A 21,596-nucleotide genomic window follows, 5' to 3' on the forward strand; every position below is an offset into this window, starting at 1 on the left:
TGAAAAGCATTGCCCTGCGCCCCTACCTGCCAAGCTGATACAATCTACAGACTCATACGCGCCGACTTCCGGGGGGGGGGGGGGGGGGGCGGTGCCCCCCATAAATTTATGATTCAGGGGCAACAAAAAATCGCTATTACAATTGGTGTTTTAAAGATAAAATATTTTGCTAAATAGATTTAGATCATTTAAACGGACTAAAAGAATGCCGAAAGCGAAAAACAGCCTACGTTGTTCTTGTCCGCTGATCGCAAGGCTTTCTCTGGGAAGGTGAATTGCACGCTCACAGTCACACACTGCTTTTCTTCCCACGCGTGAGGCGCAACTTCAAAGTCAAAACGCGTGGTAGCGAAAAAGTGAATGCGATGTTGAATGTTTATTCTCATTTTACGAGTTATCCAAACGTCTGTTAGGTTTTCTGTGACTTCAAACATGAAATCGATTTTAGCAAACTTTATCGAATTAAAACTACGACATAACGAACAGTTACGTGAATACAGCTTAAAGAAAAAATGCATTTTTTAAAACTGTCATCTGTGTTTAGCTTCAATAACCACTGTATTAATGTGCAGTGTTTTTTGAAGGTGTTTTGGAGACCGAAACGGAAATCTTTTCGCAGCGAAATTTCTCCAGCGGTTTCCCAAAATTTGGACTTGCAACTACAGTAGAAAAGTAATGCTAGTTTCTCGCTATGTCTTGTCGATAATACGAATATAGCCTACGATCAATAGTTCACGTCCGGAAAAAAGAATAAGTGGAGGTAGGGGAAGCTCGGGTTAGTTGAGCCACTGGGTTAGTTGATCCACCCATTTTAATTCTTAAATGTGGTGAGGTAACCACATTTTATCATCACGTGATCTTAAAGTTTCTCATCTCGTGGTCTCCCATCTGGTTTGAGTTGACGATTGATATTATATGTGGTGCTGAAGTTAAAAAGTTGTGTTTTGACCTTGGAAGGTAGATTTTGAAAATAGAGGTATGTCCAATAATATTTTTTTATACTTGGTTACTGAGACAGTTTCATTTAATTTGTTTGGTAGCTTACCAAACAAGCTACGTTCTGAATAAAAAGCGGCATGGTGTGCCATGAAGTTTTGCTGTAGTTTTAACATTTTCATGGCAGTATAGTTAAGGTGTTAGTTGAGCCACTGCCTTCGGTGTTAGTTGAGCCAGTGTATAAAGGGCGTTATAATGCTTACAATACCTCCAGTCACACACCTTACATAGATTGCAGCCGTTGGATAAGTCTGTTTACGGTCCAATAAATATCTTTGAACTACATAAAACTCAACAAAAGCTCATAAACGTGGTCAAGCTATAATGAAATGGTGTTATTTGGATGCCGTAGCAATACCTTCATTATTTTATATGCACATTGAGTTATGAGCGACTCTTGAAACAATTGTTAACCTGTTTTCATACATTGATATTATTACTTTAAATATAAACTAAGGCTTGGAAAAGAAACGTGGTTAAATTTGTGTTTTCAAAAATAATAAATGAGGCTCAACTAACCCCAGTCTGTGGTTCAACTAACCCTTACCGTGGTGTTAGTTGAGCCATTTAGCTACTAGTTTTTAAACACCTGTGGACCCGGTTGTCGTCGTTCGATAAGGCTTGTACTTCCTACAAGTATAGTTTAATATACACAGAACGTAGAGCACTGTGAATGAAGAAATAAAAGCAACTCATATAAAAAAAATGCAAAAAGTGGCTCAACTAACTTGACCTTCCCCTACAACTAACAGCTGAATCAAAGAGTTATTCACAAAAGAAGTGCACCTTCGATACTCGTTGATGTTTATTTCTGATTTATGGCGCATAATGATCAGTTTTTACGTGTGGAAACATAACAAGCAGAAGCCTGCCAGTAGCCTAATAAATAATTCGTTTAAGCAAATATGGCTATTTTTTGGTATTTAAATGAAACGAAACACTTGCGGTCTCTTAAAACTACTTAGCGGTCACCCAAACCAAACCTTAAAAAAAAACTGTTAATGTGTATGATGATTATGTGCCTGATCTGGTACAGACGTTGGCGATCATGGTCTTCCAAACTTCTCTGTCATTTGCCATTCGTATAAAATAGTTCGTTTTGACTGTTGTGTTTGTGGCCCATTGATTCAAGCTATTTAAATATGTTCATCTTTGTCGACCTCTGCTTCTTTTTCCCTGTATTATCCCCAGTAGTGCTAATTTTTCCAAATCTACATTTCTGTGAATATGACCTACAAATTGCATCTGGCGCCTACTAACTGTTATTAATCTCCTTTCTGCTCTTGCCAATTTCATAACTTCGTCATTACTCATCTTTTCGGTCCAAGATATGTGTATAGGCTACATGTGTAATGTGTACGGTATATGTTCACATTTTCACCACTTCCAGAAAAGAAAACACTTCGTCATTGTTAACATTTTAAAGGTATCTAATTAGCAAAGAAGCGAAATAAAGGTAGTAACACTGATCTCGATTTCCAATCTGCTTGAGATCATGATTTTTTGCGTTTTATTTCGATAACTTCACTGTCTTGATCGTTGTTATTCACTCGCACGAAAAGGAAACGAATTGGCTTGTTTTTCAACTGTTTCAATTAAAATTTTTACGACTAGGCGTATTGCATGCGTAAAACTAATCGTTTCAAGCAGCGGTTCTAATAAATTCGGTTTGCGACCTGGGTGTCAATATAAACAATACAGTAAGCTTAGCCAAAGACTATTTTAATTAAGTAAAGTAGCGGTATGGTTATGATGTCATCACCTTTCTCGCCCCCCAAGGTTTTTTGAAAAGTTGGCGCCTATGTACAGACTTTACTAGGAATAGCACCTAAATGACCGGGCGCCACAGTGCTCCGCACCTAAATATCCAAACGCCACAGTGTGCGCGCCTATTAGACCAATAGACCAGCGCCTAACTGTCAGCGCCTAAAAGACGAGGACCCTTTATTATGGCATCTTTACCACTGGCGTACGTACTGAAATAGTGAATGCGACACAACACATCTAATTGTTACATATTTGTTGCATAATTGTGACGTAATGACAATGCAATAATGTCCCGATCTAACAGAAAACAGGGTGCACAATTCATGAAAATGGAAAGTCAACAAATGAAGTGAAGATAAGAGTAGCGATGGCGAAGGCGCAGTAGCCTACTGTTCAAGACCAAACTGCGCCTTGTGAGATTCATAGTAATGTCGGTATTTTTTAGAAAATTTTAACGTTTAGTAACATTAAGAAATGCTTCGCAACCCACCTGAAATAGCTTCGCGACCCACCGGTTGGGAAGCACTGCACTAGCTTATTGTCGCGCCATTTTATTACGTGCGAGAAAGCCGTGTTGTTGCATCACAATCACATTGTGACTTTCTGTGTTCACTTGTGCCATTATCGCAATAGCACCCTTGGCAGCCTATTTGCGGCAGTCAGTTCTTCAAAGATTTTGTTTTTTCCGCGGTTTTTGAGTGTCGGTTGCAAGATTTTGTTTCTTCAGGTTCAAGTTGTTCCAAAACAAAACTTCGTTCCTAAACTTCTCATCAAATTTTCCTATAATTTGACTGATGATCCACTGGGATGCACGGTGTGACAAAACATTTTAAATACAGTAAACAATATCACACCAAATCAGAAGAATCGGTTTATTTAAATACAGAGCTTTTGCCACACAAGTGTGGCTTCATCAGTATAAACTGCAACAATAATAAAGAATGATATACTATTAAGATGATTATAAAATTTAATGAAAGTGTTAAAAAGTAGATAATGTAGTAAAAGAATAGAAAAGATCAAATATTATACATAACTATAAGACTTTAGGTCAATACATCAGATAATAAGTTGATAATCAACATGTAAAAATTCAAATCTATTAAAATTGTAATTGAAGAGAACTTTTAACTATAAAACTAGTTTCTACGTATTATAGCTCCTATCATTTGTCTGACTTGCCTGACTTCTAACGATGACATAGCCTACACTATTTATTATCGTGATAGTAAGGAATAAAAACAAACTGAACCGCTAATTCAAACAGAACTAAATTCAAAGAATGTTGAGATGCAAACAAACTAAACCGCTAATTTAAACAGAACTAAATTCTTTAGCTTTACATTTCTTTACATAATTTAAACATATATAATTTATAATTTTACATAATTAATTTGCTGTAGCTTTACATTTCAACAAACAAAATTATACCACTGTTGATTTTCACGCCATTGCCATTGACAAACTTAACAAAACGTGTGAATATAGAAAAACTAAAGAACAATTTTGGATTAAAACACTTCACTCACAAGAACCTACTGGAATAAACATTAGAGAATAAACAATCTTTTCACTCTTTTACTAACGATCTATTTACTAACTACTTTTTAGACCTTCTTGTTTTGTCTATTTTCCTAATTCTCTCTTTTTAGATGTTCTTTACTTTCACTAATTGATTTAAACATTTCAATACATTTTTTTCTTTACTACTCCCTTGTTCATTTTTAATTCATTTCTGATATAAAATTTTCATTATGACATCATTATTGAAATGCATTTTTACTTTTAACCTATCGTTGCTATGCCAATGTCATTGCATCTCAACATTCTTAGAATTTAGTTCTGTTTAAATTAGCGGTTCAGTTTGTTTGCATCTCAACATTCTTTGAATTTAGTTCTGTTTGAATTAGCGGTTCAGTTTGTTTTTATTCCTTACTATCACGATAATAAATAGTGTAGGCTATGTCATCGTTAGAAGTCAGGCAAGTCAGACAAATGATAGGAGCTATAATACGTAGAAACTAGTTTTATAGTTAAAAGTTCTCTTCAATTACAATTTTAATAGATTTGAATTTTTACATGTTGATTATCAACTTATTATCTGATGTATTGACCTAAAGTCTTATAGTTATGTATAATATTTGATCTTTTCTATTCTTTTACTACATTATCTACTTTTTAACACTTTCATTAAATTTTATAATCATCTTAATAGTATATCATTCTTTATTATTGTTGCAGTTTATACTGATGAAGCCACACTTGTGTGGCGAAAGCTCTGTATTTAAATAAACCGATTCTTCTGATTTGGTGTGATATTGTTTACTTTATTCAAGTTGTTCCGTTTGCTTTTTTTTGTTTTTACAGAGTTTTTTTATCTGTTTGTTCTTACTAGGACTACTATTTCTTTATTTGCGATCTTACGTTATCGGTGCGTTCTTACTAATTTACCTCTTATTACCTCCTTAGTCCTCACTATGTTGTTTTGTTTATTGAACGGCATTGAACTGCTTTATCAGCATCCACAACGTACGGGTACAAAAGAATTGACACTACAAGAAGAGCGCAATCAACATAGCAAGGTCAGAGGCTACAAAGAACTGGCCTGCTAAGCCCGCGGCAACGGGAAGCGGTGTAATTTTGAGGTGCCGATGCACCCGGGGAAATGTCCACCAGCTTAGGTCGCGGGGTCAGGCTGTAGAGTTAAGGCGCCAGTGGAAGGAGTCTGTTGATCGAAAATTCGTAGAGTGTAGGACCCGTTCGCAAAATTTGGAATGGCGGAACGAGCCAGAAAGACAGGCTTAATTTTCCGCTATGCAAAAAGGTAGACCTATTGTGGCCCTCGCGTTAATTCACAAGTATTTATTTGCCCCTCAGAGCAATTTGAGTTTGAGACCCTTGCCATATGGCATTATATAACTGTTTTCTAAGAAAATGTGCAATGATAAAAATACCTTAGAATTGGGTATGTTTAACAGTGTCTAAAAAGTAATTTATGATACATCAGATAACATGATTAAATGGCTGCGTAGTTTTAAAAAATCTTTCATGTGAATGTTTTCTCGGAAAATTATTTATAATCCGAAGGTATGCTATTTCTAACGTGGGAGAAAATCTACTTAGGTTCGGTCTATTGTAAACATGTTGTCATCAGGGACATTGACCTGAAGTAGATTTTTAACCTACGTAAATTAGCTCGTAAACATAATTACAAATATTCATGCACTTTGCTACAGGAAAGAGCGGAAGCCTGTGAAAGTTTCGAAATACATTTTAAATGGATATTTTTATATTAATTGATTTATTAATATGGCCAGCTCAATATAAAATTCGAAATAAAACTTCGGAAATGAACTTCTCATTAAAGATCTTCCTTTGAATTTACCAGTGACCCAAATGGGTGCGTAGTGCGTAAATACTCACCAAAAAAGTAGGGAGTAGTCTACCACAGGGCTTCTTATAAGTTCTCAAACTATTGGTCGCGACCCCAAATGGGGTGGCGTAATGAAATTTTGGGGTCGTAATGAAATAGTTTAATACAGTATACAAAGGCTATTACACTTGAAGGATGAACTTGTCATGTTCTTGACAGAACATAAGTCTGCTTTTGTGGAGTTTTTTCGCAATGATGCTTGGGTTCTTAAGCTATGCTATTTGTCTGACATTTTCGGAAAATTGAATGATTTGAACATATCTCTTCAAGGAAAAAGCTGCAACATTTTTCTTATAAAGACAAAATTGAAGCTTTTATAAAAAGCGTACAATGTGGAAAAATAAGGCAGAAATGGTAATTTGGAAATGTTTGCTGCTACAGATGATTATTTAGCTGACAATAACTTGTCCAATCTTTTGATTGTCAAGGTCATAGTTGATCATTTGAATAACCTTCATTCATGCACATTTTCGGAAATACTTTTCTACCGACATTGATTCAGGAAAAGATAGTTGGATTCGTGAACCATTCGTAAGCAAACTGTCAGATGTCACACACCTGCCATTAAAAGCCCAGGAAGAGTTTGCAGATTTGTCAAGTGACAAAAGTTTGGAACTTATATTTTCACAACAGACTTTATGTGGTTTTTGGATAAGCACAAGGAATGAATACCTAAACCTTTCTGGCCTAGCCCTTGACAAACTCTTACTCTTTTGCACAACATATTTATGTGAAGCGGCATTCTCAAAACTCACCACCATCACGTGCAAAAAACGATCCCCTCTGGAAACTGTTGAAGATGCTCTTCGCTCTGCTTTGTCTTGTATCATTCCACGAATGGATCACTTGTGCAAGAAACATCAAGCGCATCCATCCCATTAAATGATTTGTTTTTGTTCACTTTTCATCATGTTAGCGGATTTTTTTGTGATTCTTGAATTGGGTGCATTTGTATTGTTTTGTTATAGTCTTAATTAGGGTCGGATTATTCGTTTGTTATTTCTTGTTTTCATTCGTTGCTTTTTTTCATGTTTCATTGTTGTTTTCATGCTCCTTTCGATATTGTTTTACTACTTCAGTAAGAGAATTATAAAGTAAGCCAAAAAGAACCAAAACAAATTGAGACAAAAGAACTAACCCCGTTTTAATGCCATTAACGTGGATGTTCCCATAATGGGGTCGCATAGAAATATATTTTTCAAAATGGGGTCGCAGAACAAAAAAGTTGGAGAAGCCCTGGACTCTACCACACTAAATTGATCAATTTAAATGTATTGTGAAGCTTTTGTCCAACAAATTTGACTTCATTAGGAGATGGTAAAAAAACTAAAACAGTATAAAACATAAAAGCTGTAAAAACAGTAAAAAACTACATATCTATCTTATCAAAAAAGGTTTCAAGTTCCAAGAAGCTATAGTTGTGTGGCAAAAGCTGTACAATACCTTGGATCATTTTGTTTTTATTGTTTGTCGTATCCAGGCTTACGCCCAGGGATTGAAGATTTAGATTAAGTGGACGGGAAGGCAAGGAAGCCAATCTTCGTGACCACCTTCAGGCATGCCTTTAAGTGTCTTACTAAAGACACAGCCGCATGCTCTTGCGCGGTGTCGAACTGGCGCCCTTTCGAACGTCGTTCCAGGGCTCTCACCACTCGGCAATGCAGCCGACGTTTTTATTGTGGTGCTTCCTCTCTATTTCAGTATTTTTTCAATACAGAATAATTGTATTTTCAGTACGTTTCGCGCATGCGCATACCCATGCGTGCAAATTGAAATGACCACTTTACCGTTTTACGATAAAAAAAGACCAGTAAAACTGTGTCTCACTGTCTTGCAACAGTTTTAAATAATGTGGTTTACTGCAGTATATAACATTTCAACTTTAAATACTATACCGGTAAACAAAAAGTGATGTCACGTTTTCTTTCTATCTCTTACCAGGAAAAAGACTTGGAAAGATTCAATGACGTAGTTTAATGGGTCAACCGAAAAGCAGTCAATTAAATGTCGAATAATTCTACTAGCGAAATGATAATCTGACTTCTTGAAGAACTTTAACGAACGGCTTCTCAAATAACTTTAATTTCTGCATCAACTACCAACCCACAACTCATAGCACAACTCTCATAATCAACTCATAATAATCACCATAATACTCAGAATCTCAGAATCATCATCAGAATAATCAGAATACAAACTACACCTCTATTTATAGTTGGCTGTTCAGTCCAGTAACTTCGAGAAGGTTACATCATAAAGAACCATCGTTCGGTCACGTAGCATTTTTAAAAGGTAAACAACAGAAGTCTCTAGAAGGTCACGTTCGCAAGAAGATTCTTACATAATAACGATTTCGCAATCGGACATTTACTGATAAACAACCTTATGACGTCATGACAAACGACGCTCAGAAATCATGAAAAACAACAGAACCTTCTAGATTTGCATGCTTACAGATGATTCTAGAAATACGTTACAAATTTCTCAATCAGAGGTTACTTCAGGTCATAACCGATAATAACATACTGCTCAAGAATTCCATAATGAAAACAGCACATTCTTTGAAGATACAAAGCAAGCCATCGCGAGGCATTTGCACCTTGATTGTGACATACGCCCCCCCTTAGAATATTGTTGCAAACAATATAACAACACAATCAATACAAAACACACCATAAAACAATTAATTACTCAATAATCAGTTCTCATAAGTCTATCGTTGCATGATCTACCAACGATAGCTTTTCTCAAAACAATAGTCACGTTTTCTGCGAAAGTCTCCAACGTCCTCAACATCTTCAGTGCATCGGCGAGCGAGATGACCCATCTTCCTACATCGGAAACATCTCCTCTCCGGACAGTCCTTGGCGAGATGACCTTCTTTATGACAATTGTAGCAAGCCTTTTCATCAAAAGGGCAGCTCCTGGCTATGTGTCCAATCTCCCCACATCGGTAGCAGTGGTTGTCACGGCAACGTCTATTTTCCGAATGTCCGCCGTCAGCAACGCACTCCCTGGCGAAGTGTCCGCGTCTACCGCATCTATAGCAAACTCCAAATGGTCGTCGCCTGCCTCTTCTCCTCGGTTCTTCGCGCTCGTAATATCCGTCATCGTGAGATCGTTGCTGATTATCTGCAGAACAATCTCGAGCAAAGTGACCATTCTTGCCACAAGAATAACAGGTAACTTCAGAATCCTTCTCAAAAACATTTCCGATTATAAGATCAACTAAAGAGTTTTGTAAACATAACGCTTTCACAGTCCCACTACAATACGGAGTTTCGATAGATATCATCGCTAAAGGTCCTTGGATTGAAGTGGTATCTATTTTTGTCACATGGCCAGTTTTTCCCGTTAATTGACTGTCTTTAACCAAATCTCTCCTCACTATTATACCAGTAGAACCAGAATCACGTAAAACTTTTACCTTTTTGTCTCCAACTTTTCCATCCACTACTGGCAGGTGATCTTCAGGTATTATTTTTCCGCAAACATCTTCATCCGGAATCTCCTCGTCAAGCGTGGGTTCAGGAATCATTAACGCACAACCGCATCGATAAACGTCCGTGTCTTTATCTTTTCCAGACTGATTAGGTAAGGAAAACGACTTGTCCTTGCATTCCTTCGCTTCGTGTCCTTGCCTATTGCAACGATTGCACCACTTCCTCGATTCCTGATGATTTATGTTAGTCTTCTTCCGGCAGTTAACAGCCTTATGACCTAAGCCATTACAATTAAAGCAACGTACTTCTCTTGGAACCGCACCTCCTTTAAAATTATTTGTTTGCTCCTCGTCATTATCGCATGACAACGTTTCTTCAGTCGACAACTTCTCATCATGAGCAACTAAGTACTGTTCTGCCACACTGGCTATTTCTTCTAGATTCTTTGGACTTCTCTCCATTAAATAAACAGACAAATCTTTTGAACATGAATCTGTGAATTGTTCCTTAACTATAAGGTTTGCCAATCCGTCCAATGATTGATCGGCCCCCGAAAGTTCAAACCACTTTAACAAAAGGTTTCTTAAACGTTCAATAAATTGACCTGGGCTTTCGTGTTTTTCAGGCTTTGCCTCACGGAATCTTTGACGGTATCCATGCTCGGTAAAATTGTATCGCTTTAACAGAGCTAACTTCAATCTGTCGTAGTTCATGGCTTCTTCTTGCGAAAGTCTTGAATATACATCAAGAGCTTGTCCCGATAATAACATGCTTAGCTGGGTAGCCCACGTCGACTTCTCTAATTTGGCTATTGTAGCATATCTTTCAAATCTTAACAAAAAGCTATCCAACTCATCTTTTTCTTCAACAAATGATGGCAAATCTGGACGTCTAACTTGCGCCACAATAACATCTCGAGCATTATCATTAGTAGAATTAGATCGCTCACCAATGTCCAGCTTTTGTCTTTCTAATTCAAGTTTTAACTTTTCCAATTCATATTGCGCTCTTCTTTCTTCAGCTTCTGCTTCGCGCTGCGCTTGTTTCTCTTCAGCTTCTCGTTGAGCTTGTTTCTCTTCAGCTTCTCGTTGAGCTTGTTTTTCTTCAGCTTCAGCTTCGCGCTGCGCCCGCTTCTCCTCTGCTTCGCGCTGCGCCCGCTTCTCCTCTGCTTCAGCTTCAAGTTGTGCTCGCTTTTCCTCAGCTTCAAGTTGTGCTCGCTTTTCCTCAGCTTCAAATTGTGCTCGCTTTTCTTCAGCTTCAAGTTCTGCTTTCCTTATTTCACGAGCAGCTCTTCTATCTTCTCTTTCGTCAGCTTCTCGCTGAGCTTTTTGGTCCATTATCTTGTGATACTCTTCCATCACAAACTGAGACTTCTCATTACCAGTCAGCCCCATTCGTTCAGCCATGCTCCCTAAGTCTTCAATCATCTCATGTTTGACAGTATCCGCCATTTTGACATTAATTTATTATTCTTTCAATAAATCTTTCGGTATTCTTCGGTTTAAAATCCCGGACGAGCCCCCAGAATGTCACGATTTCTTTCTATCTCTTACCAGGAAAAAGACTTGGAAAGATTCAATGACGTAGTTTAATGGGTCAACCGAAAAGCAGTCAATTAAATGTCGAATAATTCTACTAGCGAAATGATAATCTGACTTCTTGAAGAACTTTAACGAACGGCTTCTCAAATAACTTTAATTTCTGCATCAACTACCAACCCACAACTCATAGCACAACTCTCATAATCAACTCATAATAATCACCATAATACTCAGAATCTCAGAATCATCATCAGAATAATCAGAATACAAACTACACCTCTATTTATAGTTGGCTGTTCAGTCCAGTAACTTCGAGAAGGTTACATCATAAAGAACCATCGTTCGGTCACGTAGCATTTTTAAAAGGTAAACAACAGAAGTCTCTAGAAGGTCACGTTCGCAAGAAGATTCTTACATAATAACGATTTCGCAATCGGACATTTACTGATAAACAACCTTATGACGTCATGACAAACGACGCTCAGAAATCATGAAAAACAACAGAACCTTCTAGATTTGCATGCTTACAGATGATTCTAGAAATACGTTACAAATTTCTCAATCAGAGGTTACTTCAGGTCATAACCGATAATAACATACTGCTCAAGAATTCCATAATGAAAACAGCACATTCTTTGAAGATACAAAGCAAGCCATCGCGAGGCATTTGCACCTTGATTGTGACAGGATACAATATGAGTTCATTTTACATGAAAGGTAATTTTCAGGAGGGGGTTTGGACAGCAACTTTAAAAAATTATACCAGAAGTCTTAGAATATACTGCTGTATCTTATTAAAATCAAGGCTAAAGTTGAAATCAAGATTATCTCCACCCTAATATTAATAATTAATTAATTAATATACAAAGTATAAGTGTTGATTTTTCTTGAATGCAAACGTTTGTTTCTACGTTAGGCTATGTCATCTTCATAATAAGATGCAGATGTTTTAATTGTGATAGATCTGAATATTGTAATATAGTATGTATGTAATGAATAGTTTTTATACTTATAGGTAGTTGAAACCATAATAACGACACTTCCTTCTTGGGTTTCAACCTCTTGGATCCACTTGGTTCTTAAAGCATTGGATGAAACAGAATTGTTTGTGGAACATACTGTGCATGAATGGTTGTTTGGATACCCGGATCCTGTGTTCAAGCTCCTTCATGCTTTCATGAAAATTATTCACGTGGACATTCCGTCTCAATTTGGCTTCTTTTTTGGGGTTGGTTTATCCATTGTAAAATAACGATGTGGCAGTGGCACTTAAATTGCTAAATTACGTTACTAAATTTTATGGTAAGCAAGTAGTCTTTGTTGAAAATGTCGAAAATAGTAATGGTATCATCAACATACCGAAAATAATTGATCTCTAAAGTCTTCCATTATCTCTAAGATAATTTGTTTAGCAACTATAATTCAACACTTTCTTTTGCAGTTCGTTGTTATGATAACACAGTTGTTATTTGAAAAAATGTATGAAGCGATTGGAAATAGTATAAAAAACAAAAAACACAAATAAAACCTTAAAAAAAAACGATTAAAAGAAACAACGACTAAAAAAACGTTTCTAAGCATCCCTACCAAAGGCGCTGCACAACAATTTAGTTGAGCAAATGAACCGGATTCGTAACATTTATTGAAGTTTTTGTAGTTCAATGTAGCATAGGCTACTTATATAATTTTAAAACTGTTTAAAAAAATGGCTGAAACTTTATGCATTTTTTGTGCTGGTTGTATTCATCTGCCAAAGAAATTACCGGTATCGTCGCACAGAATGCTCCGATTGGGAGACAGCCTTTATCGGAGACGACCGAATGTAGACTCGCTATCCTAAAATCCACAGCGGCATCTGCTTAGTGCTTATTCAAATGAATTACAACAGAGATTTATCAACTAAAGTAAAACCCATTTTCATATTATTGCTGTCATTAGGGATCACAGTACGGAATAATTGGGTTTCAACTTCATATGACCTGGAATGCTTCCAATCAGCAATTTTATTGCATTTAGTCGATGTGACTTTGCAGTTTTTTAGATCAATACTTTGAAAGTAGCTGACATATACTCTCCAAGCAGACATGAACAATGCTAAACTGGAAGAAGAACAATCACATTCTTCAACTTTAGTCCATTGGAGTTTATTGTTTCATATAAGTTAGAGAGTTTCAATTCTTCTCAAATTAGCTAAAAGAAATTTAGCAAAAATTAAGATGTAAGTTAAAATTTATTTTTAAACTATTGAAGTACAACGTTTGCTCAAATAAACTTGACATGTGTCCCGTCTGGCAGAATTGTGAAAGTGGAAAGCACAGTAACTTGGAGTGAAAGACATAAAAATTTGTGTCTGATTACTTTTTATTGGAGATCGAATCATACAAAATGATATTTTTTTGTTTGTTTTCAATATAAGTTTTTTAGATGACACAGTAATTTTTTTACCGTTGACCGTGTTTCTTGGGCATTGTCTGGTGATGTCTTCAGGACTCTTATTTTGTAATGACATCAAAATGTCAAAACTTGTATTTAAAACGTCTGGACCGAATCGGTCGTATCCAAATGGTCTCTGACCGATCGTCGCACCACCTTTAGATTTATGAAAAACCTTATAACAAATTTTAATCTGCTTCAAGTAGTATTGTGCTAAATAGTTGTCAAAAATATTTTGTCAAGCTATGGATAGATTTGCTGCAGTTGAAAGAAAGTACCTCATCATCCACTGCAGAAGAAAAGTACTTGTGCCGTAACCGGTGCCATAACATCTTCAGTGAAAGAAAAAGTTTCAGCATCTAGGGTCTAGGCCAGTGGTTCTCAACCTTTTTTCTTTCGTGGCCCATTTTCTTTGCACAAAAATTCTTATGGCCCATTAATTGTTTATGCAAGAAAAAAAACTGCAAAATAAAGTTTAAAACCAAAAAACAGCAGAAAATGTTCCAAAACAGATTATACCGTGTATCAATGAGATGCGTGCTCCTGAACGTTATTGACCAACTTGTAGTTACAATGGTTCTCAACATTAATGCCGTATTCCTTCTTTGAAAGACACAACTATTGTCAATTTCTCCCCACAATAATTCACAAAAAAACTAAGACAGATCTGCACAAATTTCAGTAGGCTACCGTTATCAGTTAGGTTATGACTTGATGGTAAACACAAAGTGGTTCATTATATCATCAAGTGTTGTAAAAACTCAAAGTTGATCTAATTCTAAAACTATGTGCTCAGTCATAAATTAACCATTTCAATAGATTATTTAGATAAATTTACATTTGATTTACACTTCTTCCCAATTCCTTTCAACACGATTATTCCTCCCTTTAAGTTAAAAATTTCTCTTTACCAAGCCAAGTGGCTCCCTAATCCCTATAAGAAGCACACTGTTGTAGTTGCTTAAAATCAACGTTTGTGTATTTTGGAACAGACGGCATTGATTACATCACGCCACCAAAATTATTATTTTAATAATTAGAATTGAAATTACCATTCTGCAGCAAATTATAGCAGCACCATTCATTGTTGCTACAATCAGAACAACTAAACAAAACACACAAGTGTAAAATTAACTATAGTAATACAAATGAAACTAACTTTTTCACTAACTCTGGCAAATTTTTAAATAGGTCTGTGGCCCACCTCAAAATCTTTCCATGGCCCACTAGTGAGCCATGGCCCACCGGTTGAGTACCGCTGGTCTAGGCCTACATTCAATTCAGAAAAAAATAAAAGCTAACATGCATTAACTTTTACAACAACCGAAAATATAAAGACATTGAAATAGTGCAACTGTAGTGGGTTTCGTTCGTGAGTGGAAAAAGCGAAATTAAACAGTTTGTAGCAGTGAGAAACTATGACGTCACACATAGCGCATTGTGATGCATATATTATTGACAGGATACGTAGTTTAGCGTTGCCTTGCGAGTCGGAGTTTCCAAACAAAAACCTCAAAAGTTGTGCAACAAAATAAAAACAGGAAAATAAAACACAAAAGTAAAAAATATATTAAAAATGAAATTTTTATCTCTACATTAGTGGGGGGGGGTAATTTTGCATTAGTTACCCCCCCCACTCTGATTGGTGGGGGTAATCACCCCCGCGGTCCCCCTCTAACGGAGCCCATGACTACCACTATCTTAAAATTGTACAGCCACCAAACCTGGAAGAGAGATAGAAAAAATAACCTGTTTTTTTTTGTTTTTTTATAATAGTCCTACAATTAACACTTGCAAGTGCAAGAGCGATACGTTATCTTAAATATTTTTTTTTTTTATTATTATTTTTGGTGCGTATGTTGAAGCGCGGGAACGTTTTAACGTTTTATTTTATTTTTCTCTTGTAAGCTTTTTTTAAATGGCAAAATCGTCATTTCCGTAGGGTGGCAGTTGACTAGTAGACCGTATGGTCGTCTCGTTGTCTCCATGTCGGTGTGGGAACTTGTGTAACTTTGCATTGTGTATATTAATTGCATATTTCAAACATGTACCTATGTTCCCGTTACTGACAAATAAAACATTGATTGATTGAACTTAGTTACACAAAAAAGAAATTCAAAAGGTAACAAGTTTCCTGAACGTTTGCTTTGAGAATCTTCAAAGGCATTTTTAAAAAAAGGAAATGTGACGTCATAAAAGACCAGCAATTCAAAAATTACAGGAAACCGGCTCAGTGTGACCAGTGCTTCCCAATAGGGTGCGGTGAAAAATTAAAATTTTTGAATTTCAACAAAAAGTATGTCTTAAATGGTGGCCCTACACCTAAAAACATGTCTGATGGTGTTTTGGAGTTGTTGCTCCCCTAACTGTCCGTGCAACTTTGGAAAGCTGTATGCGGGGGCCCCAAAATCATAAAAAATAGCATAACTCATGATCCATGTGTCGTAGAAAGTTAATTTTTGGCTCTGTGGAATCAGAAACACCATGTTTCTATTTGTTCCAAGAGAACTTTTAGCTCTAAGAGCAATAAAATTTAAGTTATGCTCAAATATCTAAATTTGAGACATATTGTGGGCAAAAATATCACAAAATTGCCAACAAGTTTGGACAAACCAATGACTAAATTTAAACAAGAAAAATTTTCATTTTTGTCATATGTGTCAGTGCTTGACTGTTGAGCTTACACTTCAAATTTCGATAATGGAGCATTGGCTTATAGTATACTGTACAAAACAATGATGCAAATTTGTGTATGATGCGCTCAAATACTTTGGGACAAGAAACTCTGTAGTTTGGGCTAATTACCAGTACTTAAGCTAAGCTCTTTAAATGTCATTTGACTAATCAACGTGTGGGACATTAATCATAAGCAATACATTACACAATCATAAGCAGTTCTGCCATGGCATCGAAACAGTGACAGACTTCTGTTATCTGGGTGATCGGATAAATGGAAGTGGTGGATGCGACGCAGCGGTGACAACAAGGGCAAGATTGGGCTGGGCAAAGTTCAGGGAATGTGGGGAAATGTTGTATGGCAGAAAATTTTCACTAAGGATGAAAGGAAAGTATATCGGAACTGTGTGCGGCCTGCAGTGCTATATGGTAGCGAGACATGGATATTGAGATAGAGTGAACTGGCAATCCTGAGAAGAACGGAAAAGGTCAATGGTGAGAGCAATGTGTGGGGTGAGAGAAGTGGAGTGAGGTGAGAGAAGGGAAAAAAGGTCTGAAGAATTGTTGGATATGCTAGAGATGAGAGAGACCATAGACCAACTGGCAAGGCAAATGGAGTAAGATGGTATGGACATGTGATAAGGAGGGAGGAGGGAAGTTTTCTTAGAAAGGCACTAGATCTAAAGGTGGATGGGAAGAGGAAACGCGGTCGTCCAAGAAGAACGTGGAAACAACAAGTGAAGGATGAGTTTAAAAAAGTCGGACTGAAGGAGGAAGATGCAAGGGACAGGGTGAAATGGAGAAAAGGGATTAAAACAATTGCTGCGCGGAAACAATCGGCCACCCCCACTAGTGGGGAACAAACCGACGATGGATGATGATGATGAAGCAGTGCATCAGGACACACAATACGATGTGTTGTCAAATTTTTTTCTAAGAGAGTTTGTCGACAGTAAATTGATGCTTAGTATGAAACTTTTTCATAAGTTTTCTTGATTTGATTCGCTGGCGTATCATGTCATCTCGTTTTTCAAAACCAGCTACTGCTCCAGCAGCTTCAGTAACAAGCTTGACATGTCTCTCTACTCTTTGATTGTAACAGGGATGCTTTAAACTCAAAGGGCTGTCAAACAGCACGTTTAAATCAGCATCACTTAAGTCCTTGACAGCAGGTGGCTCTGTGATGCTTTCGAGTGCCAAATCAGTAAGTTCATGATATGACTTTGCCTTGACATTAAGTTTTGGTAAAACAAATTTTCGAATTGCTTGTTTGGAATTATCAACATCTTCAACAATCACATCTTCTTCTTCTCGATGCCATTCAGAAACTTTTCCCAATGTAGAGCCATTTTGTAATGCTCGTATTTTATTTACACCCAATCTTCGAATATCATCATCCTCGTCACACAACATTGCAAGCAAGATGTTTTTGTGGTGGCCAAAATAAGCATTTCTTTGAAGAGTTTTCAAGGCCTCATCTTTTACTTGCTGATTTGAAAATTTGATAACACGCTGCAACATTCTGAAGATATTCTTGCTGCCATCAGAAATCTTGTTGTTCAGTTTGATGTCCAACCAAGAAGAAAAATATACTTTCAAACAAAATTCAGCCAAAACTCTAAGGTTCTTGGATGGTGTTGAAGTTGAAACATATCTTCGAAGAATTCTACATCCAAAAATTAACCACCGAGAGTGCACGATAGGTCCTACTTTCATAAATCTCAAATCTTCATCCACTTCTCCTAAAATGATGCACCAACAAATTCTGTAAGCGTAGAATTGGTCTGAACTTAGATCATCAGTAACGTCATTTGGTAAAGTCGGGAAAGTGAAATATGGAAGTGGCTGAAACTCTGCAATAGGCCATTCGAAAACTGAACCGCCAATTTCTTTTCCAATTGCACCTGAAAAGCTGTCAGGACTTTTTGTGCAACCATCTAGTAAGGAGAAAACATGTCGTAATGGCAGTTCATTGCAATGAAGTAAACAAATTACCCACTGCCATGGGCGTTGAAGGTGTCTCTCCAGGTTTACAATACAGCCATTGATATTGCCAGTGTTCACAGCAGTTCCATCAGAACCAGTAATTTTCAGTTTATGCTCCAGATCAGTTCCTGACAAGACATTATACAAATTTTCAGCAAGTGTTTATCCTTTACTATTGCTTGTTGTAAAGTGTGTCAAATAAACTTCCTCTGGCTCACCCACAACAACGTAGTGTTCTTCCAGTTTTGTAGACATTGAAGTTTTTCCGGTTTGTTCTTTTACCAAGGTTAGAGTTAAATCCTTTCTGCCATCAAAATAAATTGCATCAACCAGCTGAAAAAAGTTCTCTTCGTTTACTCTGATTTCTGAACTTTCCTCGTTCTCTTGGGCACTGAAATTCGATTTTTACGCGTAACTTAAATTCTATTGCTCTTAGAGTTAAAAGTTCTCTTGGAACAAATAGAAACATGGTGTTTCTGATTCCATAGAGCCAAAAACTAACTTTCTACGACACATGGATCATGAGTTATGCTATTTTTTATGATTTTGGGGCCCCCGCATACAGCTTTCCAAGGTTGCACGGACAGTTAGGGGTGCAACAACTCCAAAACACCATCATACATGTTTTTAGGTGTAGGGCCACCATTTAAGACATACTTTTTGTTGAAATTCAAAAATTTTAATTTTTCACCGCACCCTACTTCCCAACCTTTTTCAGTTCGCGACCCACTTTTACTGCAAGTTTTATTGTGCGACCCACAATGAGATATGACATCTTTATTACGGCATCTTTACTACAGGCATACTGAAATAGTTAATGCGACACAAACGCTTCTAATTGTTACATTGTTACGTAATCATAATACAATATTTTTCCGATCCAATAGAAAACAGGGTGCACAATTCATGAAAATGGAAAGTCAACATATGAAGTGAAGATAAGAGTAGCGATGGCGAAGGCGCAGTACTGTTCAAGACCAACCTGCGGCTTGCGAGATCCATAGTAATGTCAATATTTTTTAGAAAATTTTAACATTTAGAAATGCTTCGCGACCCACCAATGGGTCGTGACCCACCGGTTGGGAAGCACTGCCGTGTGACCGTACAAATTTCGAAAAAAAAGTAATCAAAAGCAAGAATACGATTAAATAAATAAAAAAATACATACATATACTACTCTTTTTTCGCAGATACATTTTGATTATTCAGTTTAATTTTTCAAAGCATTTACAAACATCAAAAATGAATAAGTTTTTGGTGATTTTAATGCATTTTTAATTATATTAAAATGTAGCCTTTAGTGAGAAAAAAGTTCAAAATGTATTTGAAAGCAAATTGAGAAGAAACAGTATGGCAAGTTGTCACAGTTTGAACAAAAAACAAAGCTACCGAAGTGAAGTGATTTTTACGACACCACACACAGTACAATTTATTCAAAAAAAGGTCTGGCAGCACTGCTGCTGAACATATAGCTTTATTCTTTTCAGTCGACTTTAGCCAATGAAAATGCTGCCGACATGCATAAATTATGCTGTAACCTTGCAAACTGTATCCACTTCAAATATTATATTACATTATTATTACAAATACATTATTATTAGGACGAAATATTTATGATAGCTTAAAGTATCAAAAAATTTGTACAGTAACTAGGTGCTGAGTTGTATTACAAAAACAATTGAGGTTTCACCACAGTCTTTGTGCTGCACATTGACAATCGGCTTGATTTCAGCACATTTCTTTTGGAGCAAAGGTCATATGTCAACATTTATTTGCAGTATAACAACTCCTATGATGGACTGTACCTGGCAGATACAGGGGGAAGGGATGTTATTAATGCCAACCTGATTCATAGATGGAATGGAGAAAAGTAAGCCGTAACATTGTTTCAAAGCACTGGTGAACGATTTTTTCCTTCGAGAAAGTGTCCCCATAAAATGAAAATCCGTTTTTATCAGTAGCTCAATTATACATTATACTATGACCGAGTGAACTGTTAGTCTTGCATTGTATTCATTACTACAACACTGATGAGAGTGTTGGGCAAATGAATTAGCGGGCAATGTCACCATCAATAAGCATAGCCTAGACTGCAGGCTACATTCTTGTCCTAGAATAGACAGGCTATTTGATTGTGTAATTCTTACAAGCTGTTATAGCTGATTATTTGTCTGGAAGAAACCTTTAATTGCGCAACTGCTACTATATTTCTAGAAAGCTCTTTTGCTTAGCTTGAAACAACATTCTGATGTGCTGTATGCTGTTATGACATCACAAACATGTAACTTACATGTAGCAAAGTTTGACCAAAATAATAAGTTCTTGTGAGATGAGGTAAATCTTGCTGTGGCCTTACCCAATGTGATCATGTTCAATTGATTCTTGTTGACAATATAAACAACAGTTTTGCTGACAAATTTTGGTACCGCACTGAAAAGATTGAGTGTCTTTGCAAACAATGATGACTTATCAAAATATTTGGTTATATGGCTTGCTGGTGACACTAATTGCTTTTAACGTATGCGGCAGTGTCGGCTGGACAAAGGGCAAATATCGCGTCACATGTACAATCAGCTTTGTAGCTATCAATATTAGTTTAATTAGGGGGGAGGATAACACTGCGTCACAAAAAAATATGACATGTCGGTAACTGAGATACCAATATCCATTCTAGACGTAGTTTGGGGCACTGATTCCGAATCTGAAATCGGTTTTGCTCTATCACGTCAGGTTGTTGAGCTATTTATAATTTTTATTTTTAAATTTTTGAAAATTGGGTCAGTTTTGTTATAATGTTGTTTTTTTTGCCGCAGTCAAAAAAGTCTTTTTAAAATTCATGAAAGAGTCTGGAAATTTCTTTTAATCACTGCCAATCAAAAATTCAATTCAACATGAAAAATAATATGCCGTAATAAAGAGCCTAACTTTACGAATATTTGCATCAATTGACAGCTATATTTAAGCTTGTTGTTAATTGATATGCAGCATATACGAACAAATTAAATGCAATCGCAAATACTTAACAAATATCACAATTAACAAACTTCTGTTAGCTTAAAAAGTCGTCTTTTAGCATAAAGGCTACGTTATAAGACCAAGATATCAGTCATTTTTTGCAGAAAAAAGGTTCTCATTGAACATTTTAGAAATGCTGTGGGCATCTTCTCTTCCTGCGATGGTCTTCATTGGTGTTTCTTTGAAGAGACCAACAAAAGTCAGCCATCATGGCAGGACTGACATTCCCCTGGTATCTTTCTTCTATGATTTTAATGTCTTGATGAAACCTCTCTCTATGTTCAATTGTTCATCACTGACATCAGC

At 36.6% G+C, this 21,596-nt stretch overlaps 1 protein-coding gene across 1 annotated transcript in view; it reads left to right on the forward strand.

The window, feature by feature from the left end:
- LOC145770030 (lysosome membrane protein 2-like) overlaps positions 1-21,596 on the forward strand; it is a 78,603-nt gene that overhangs the window by 22,160 nt on the left and 34,847 nt on the right. The window contains exons 4-5 of the mRNA XM_082581616.1: positions 12,196-12,408; positions 20,054-20,145. Coding sequence (XP_082437742.1) covers positions 12,196-12,408; positions 20,054-20,145 — 305 coding nt within the window. The remainder of the gene's footprint in view (positions 1-12,195; positions 12,409-20,053; positions 20,146-21,596) is intronic.

This window comes from Aplidium turbinatum, chromosome 1 (assembly GCF_918807975.1).
Source record: "Aplidium turbinatum chromosome 1, kaAplTurb1.1, whole genome shotgun sequence".
NCBI lineage: Eukaryota > Metazoa > Chordata > Ascidiacea > Aplousobranchia > Polyclinidae > Aplidium > Aplidium turbinatum.